This window comes from Eucyclogobius newberryi, unplaced genomic scaffold (assembly GCF_026437365.1).
Source record: "Eucyclogobius newberryi isolate DKJ021-1_F unplaced genomic scaffold, fEucNew1.0.hap1 SCAF_20, whole genome shotgun sequence".
NCBI lineage: Eukaryota > Metazoa > Chordata > Actinopteri > Gobiiformes > Gobiidae > Eucyclogobius > Eucyclogobius newberryi.
The window spans coordinates 3,529,769-3,535,768 of record NW_027315835.1 but is presented as its reverse complement, the minus strand read 5'-3'; the positions used below and the strand labels follow the sequence as shown (position 1 = coordinate 3,535,768).

Here is a 6,000-nt window from a genome sequence, read left to right as displayed (position 1 = left end):
TCAAAATCCCAAACTCTGGCCAGAGGAAAGTCTATGGCTTCGGAGAGAAAAACCCATCACATTCACAACTGCGTTTTTCTTTGTTAATTTGAGCTGAAATTTGATTAAAAAAAGCAATCGCAAAAAAAAAATTATATTACACTGAAAAAACAAGGTGACAATCCACACATTCCTGTCCAAGAAACATAAATACATTTACAATAACTACACGTCTTAAAATAATTCTCAATGCAATGGACATTAAAATACATATTATACAATGGGACAAAAGTAATTATCATACACAATGTGAAATATACATACACTTTTTCTTTCCATGTACAAGTTTTTTGCACTGACATACGTTATAGTACAGCAGGAGGGGGGGAGGGGGGTTGCTTAGTAACCGGAGTGGGACGTGTGCATAGCAAAATAGAAGATCGCTTTGACCCGAGGAACGCAAGAATGGCGATTAGAAAACAACGTTAAAAATGATGTTTTTAAGGCAAATTTTTGTCATTTGAAATTGGCATAGTCTGAGAAAATGTCCACATAGTCTTGTACCACCTTGTAGCAGAAGTCGTACTGCTCCTGGAAAACAAGAGGAGAGAATGATGAAAATGAGACATAAATGATGAAAATGAGACAAAAATTATGAAAATGAGACAAAAATTATGAAAATGAGACATAAATTACAATTGTGTGCAGTTATCAGGCTCGTCAATTACTATAGTGATTTATCGCTTAATATATGATAAATGTGTGTTTTCTATGCACCAGTGAGGAATTTGTACAGTATTTTCCGGACTATAAGTATATACATATATAAGTCGCACTGGAGTATAAGTCGCACCAGCCAAAAAATGCATAATAGTGAAGAAAAAAACATATATAAGTCGCACTGGAGTATAAGTCGCACCAGCCAAAAAATGCATAATAGAGAAGAAAAAAACATATATAAGTCGCACTGGAGTATAAGTCGCACCAGCCAAAAAATGCATAATAGAGAAGAAAAAAACATATATAAGTCGCGCTGGAGTATAAGTCGCACCAGCCAAAAAATGCATAATAGAGAAGAAAAAAACATGTATAAGTCGCAATGGAGTATAAGTCGCACCAGCCCAAAAATGCATAATAGAGAAGAAAAAAACATATATAAGTCGCGCTGGAGTATAAGTCGCACCAGCCAAAAAATGCATAATAGAGAAGAAAAAAACATATATAAGTCGCGCTGGAGTATAAGTCGCACCAGCCAAAAAATGCATAATAGAGAAGAAAAAAACATATATAAGTCGCGCTGGAGTATAAGTCGCACCAGCCAAAAAATGCATAATAGAGAAGAAAAAAACATGTATAAGTCGCAATGGAGTATAAGTCGCACCAGCCCAAAAATGCATAATAGAGAAGAAAAAAACATATATAAGTCGCGCTGGAGTATAAGTCGCACCAGCCAAAAAATGCATAATAGAGAAGAAAAAAACATATATAAGTCGCGCTGGAGTATAAGTCGCACCAGCCAAAAAATGCATAATAGAGAAGAAAAAAACATATATAAGTCGCGCTGGAGTATAAGTCGCACCAGCCAAAAAATGCATAATAGAGAAGAAAAAAACATATATAAGTCGCACTGGAGTATGAAATGCAGTTACAAGTGTGAAAATAACAAATAATATCACATATAAGTCACTCCGAAGTATAAGTATATAAGTATAAATATAAGTATAAGTTGCACCCCGGCCAAAACTATGTATGAAAAAAGGTGCAACTTGCGGCTCTAGAGGCTTCATTTCTACGACTCATTCATAAAACTAATATTAATTAAAGTGCCCCCTGCAGGTCGGATGGCTCATTCAACAAAATTGCAATATTTTTATAATTTTAAGCACATTTTTTAATATATAAAACTTACGGTAATATATTTAAAATTTTGCTAAAAAGAATTATAAACGTTTTGCAAATTTTTTTGGTTTATAATTTCACTTCCTGTTTGTAATTGTTGACATCACACTTGGAAATTACCCAGCAAACACTGGGAAAAAACTCTTCACTTTTTATTTGACAAATGAAAAAATGTGCGAGCGACTTTATTCTGTAGAATTCATGTTTAAAGAGTCAAAAAAGTTGTTACTTTTGTGTAAATTCTGCATAAACTTTGACTGGAATGAATGTCCCTTGTGTGATGTCACTTCCTGTTATTTTCTACACATTTTTTGACTTTTCTCCACAAATACCTGCTCGATTGATGTAAAACTATAATATATATGTACAACAGGTACAAACACACCAAACAAATTCAAAATTAGAAAATCGTTCAAACCTGTCATAACCACGCCCCTTTAAGTACTTTCATTGTGTTAGTTTATATTGTAGCTCATTTTCAGTTTACTTTTAGTTTAGTTTTTCTGATCTGTTCATTTATTGTGTATCGTGTTATTGTGGCATAAAGTACTTTCAACATGAACACAATATTTTTACTAATATATTGCCCTTCAAAATGTGTTATTGTGATTTAACTTTAGCAAATATGGATCGATTTGAAGTAAAGAACAGATAAAATGTGGAGTAAACACACACATATATATATATATATCACTTATCCATCCATTTTCTACCGCTTGGGGTAAATATATATATATATATATATATATATATATATATATATATATATATACTGTTTATATACTTTAAAAACAAACTCTTCTGTTTGAGTAAGAGTTGGATAATTATATTGTTTTTTAAGATTTAAAATGAGCATTAAAGTAGTGATGGTGTAGTTAGTGTCTCACCACAGTCTGGACCATGTGCGGCCTCTGCATGTAGTAGTGTAGTTTGATGGTGTAGTTTTTGAAGTACTCACCACAGTCTGGACCATGTGCGGCCTCTGCATGTAGTAGTGTAGTTTGATGGTGTAGTTTTTGAAGTACTCACCACAGTCTGGACCATGTGCGGCCTCTGCATGCGTAAACTCTTGACCGTCTGGAACACGTCCAGCAGCCCCTCGGCTTTGACCCGCTCCAGGATGTTACTGAGCGCGATGAACGTACCTGTCCTCCCCGCACCGGCACTGCAGCGGGACAGGACACAGAGGTCAGCGTGGAGGGTCAAGGGTCAGGGGTTGACATATGTAAAGGCTCGTGTAAATACAACAATACTTGTACTAGTGACAAAACCAATTTTACAATATTACATGGAAAAATGCACTGTAGGTACTTTAATCACAGTAACACTACTTTGTCCGAGTGTTTGAAGTATCTGGAGTGCACTATTTTGTCTAAAGTATTCTTTCCTCCGGGGTTTGAAGTACCTGCAGTGCATTACTCTGTCTATAGTACTCTCTCTCCGGGGGTTTGAAGTACTTTTTGAAGTACCTGCAGTGCATTACTCTGTCTATAGTACTCGCTCTCCGGGGGTTTGAAGTACTTTTTGAAGTACCTGCAGTGCATTACTCTGTCTATAGTACTCTCTCTCCGGGGGTTTGAAGTACTTTTTGAAGTACCTGCAGTGCATTACTCTGTCTATAGTACTCTCTCTCCGGGGGTTTGAAGTACTTTTTGAAGTACCTGCAGTGCATTACTCTGTCTATAGTACTCTCTCTCCGGGGGTTTGAAGTACTTTTTGAAGTACCTGCAATGCATTACTCTGTCTACAGTACTCTCCCTGGGTTTGAAGTACTCTCTCTCCAGGGTTTGAAGTACTTTTGGAAGTACCCGCAGTGCATTACTCTGTCTACAGTACTCTCCCTGGGTTTGAAGTACTCTCTCTCCAGGGTTTGAAGTACTTTGGAAGTACCTGCAGTGCACGACGATGGGGTGGTTGCCCGACTGCTGCTGCTGCTTCTGAACGGCGGCGATGATGTCGATCATTCCTTTTCCCTCGGCCGGGATCCCGACCTCAGGCCAACCGTGGAAGTGGAAGTGTCGGATCAGCCGCGTCTGCTTCTCCTGCACACAGGTATCAGGTATCAAGGATTGAGTATCAAGTATCGAGTATCAAGTATCAAGGATCGAGTATCGAGTATCGAGTATCAGGTATCACGTATCAAGGATGGAGTGTCAAGTATCGAGTATCAAGTAATGTAACGCTTGGATATCAACTGCCATAAACGAAGAAGAAGAAGAAGAAGAAGAAGAAGAAGAAGAAGAAGAAGAAGAAGAAGAAGAAGAAGAAGAAGAAGAAGAAGAAGAAGAAGAAGAAGAAGAAGAAGAAGAAGAATATATGAGTAAATACTTCATTATGTTTACACTTTTAATATCCTTAGTAAAGCAGGATTTAAGACTTAATTAGAAGTTACTTCGCCAGAATCATTCTCGATAAACTATTTGTTCAGGCTTTATTAAGGATAAGTAAGGTTTAGTTATTATAAAGCGGCGTTAACTTTAACTTCTTTTTTTTTTTTTTTTAAACATGCCTAAGAATTAAAATTTTACGCAACTATATTGGTATTTATAACTTTACATTTTTTATATAATTTTTTTAAATTAAATCTATAAGAATTATGTATTTTCAAAGCATTTAAGCATTTTTTTCACTTAATTATTAAACACAATCTTTTGTTTGTTTCTTTGTTTTGAAAATTGGTGAAAAAGTGTGTTCTTTTTCACATCATCATTTCCACATGATTCAGGAGATTCAGAGTGGGCGGAGTCACATATTTAATGAACAGATTCTGCTTTCGAGCGTAAATGTGCGACTTCGACAAAACGCCGGAGGAAAAAGCCCCTCGCTCAGGTAAAAGTACTTCGCTCAAGTAAAAGTACTTGGCTCAGGTAAAAGGTAAAAGTACTCGGCTCAGGTAAAAGTAATTGGCTCAGGTAAAAGTACTCCGCTCAGGTAAAAGTACTTGGCTCAGGTAAAAGGTAAAAGTACTCCGCTCAGGTAAAAGTACTTGGCTCAGGTAAAAGTACTTCGCTCAGGTAAAAGTACTCCGCTCAGGTAAAAGTACTTGGCTCAGGTAAAAGTACTTCGCTCAGGTAAAAGTACTCCGCTCAGGTAAAAGTACTTGGCTCAGGTAAAAGTACTTCGCTCAGGTAAAAGTACTCCGCTCAGGTAAAAGCCCCTTGCTCAGGTAAAAGTACTTCGCTCAGGTAAAAGTACTCGGCTCAGGTAAAAGTACTCCACTCAGATAAAAGCCCCTTGCTCAGGTAAAAGTACTCGGCTCAGGTAAAAGGTAAAAGTACTCGGCTCAGGTAAAAGTACTTCGCTCAGGTAAAAGTACTCGGCTCAGGTAAAAGTACTCCGCTCAGATAAAAGCCCCTTGCTCAGGTAAAAGTACTCGGCTCAGGTAAAAGGTAAAAGTACTCGGCTCAGGTAAAAGGTAAAAGTACTCTGCGATACTGTGAAACTGCTGGACTGCGTAACCCAGTACTGCAGTATTGCACCTCTGGGGATCAGAATACCCAGAATACCTTCCAAATGTGATTTGCTCCGGCTGCGTCTCCTAATGGAGCTGGACGAGTGGAACAGGAAGTAGAGAGGTGTGTGCGGCCAATCGAATTAGCTCCTGCTCCTGAGGGCGGGGTAATAACTTTAAACACATCCGGCCACATTTCCTCTCCTGAACTCATTGTCTCGTTTTACAGCTGAAGAGAGCCAGACGATGTAACTGGAATATTATTTCATGTAAGTCACTTTTAATCGGCCTCGAGTGAATACTTCACACAAATAAAGTAGTAGCAGGTTCAAAGGCTCGAGTCCAAGTGAGGAAGTGTGTGATGTACTTCCAAAAGTAGCTGTAGTTGTATATGCGTTGTGTTGTCATGGAAACGAACTGTAAAAAAAAAATGGGTGTGACGGCTGCAGCGATGATTCAGAATCACTATTTTAATAATCGTTCAGTAAGATTAGGCGTTATTAAACAATTTGTGATTTTTATGAATTATATTATGCGTTTTTGAGTAAATATCTAGATGTCTTCAGTCAGCGTAATGTATTTTCTGGACTATAAGTCGCACCTTTTATCATAGTTTTGGCATTTCATACTCCAGTGCGACTTATTTATGTTTTTTTCTTCTCTATTATGCA

General features: G+C 37.5%; 1 protein-coding gene across 4 annotated transcripts in view; it reads right to left on the bottom strand.

The window, feature by feature from the left end:
- Window positions 1–423: 423 nt before the first annotated feature.
- ptprea (protein tyrosine phosphatase receptor type Ea) overlaps window positions 424–6,000 on the bottom strand; it is an 81,163-nt gene continuing 75,586 nt past the window's right edge. For all 4 annotated transcript variants that reach the window (XM_072456070.1, XM_072456068.1, XM_072456067.1 and 1 more), the window contains 3 exons: window positions 3,769–3,920; window positions 2,908–3,043; window positions 424–570 (listed from right to left, as the gene is read on the bottom strand). In XM_072456070.1, coding sequence (XP_072312171.1) covers window positions 496–570; window positions 2,908–3,043; window positions 3,769–3,920 — 363 coding nt within the window. In that variant the 3' untranslated portion in view covers window positions 424–495. The remainder of the gene's footprint in view (window positions 571–2,907; window positions 3,044–3,768; window positions 3,921–6,000) is intronic.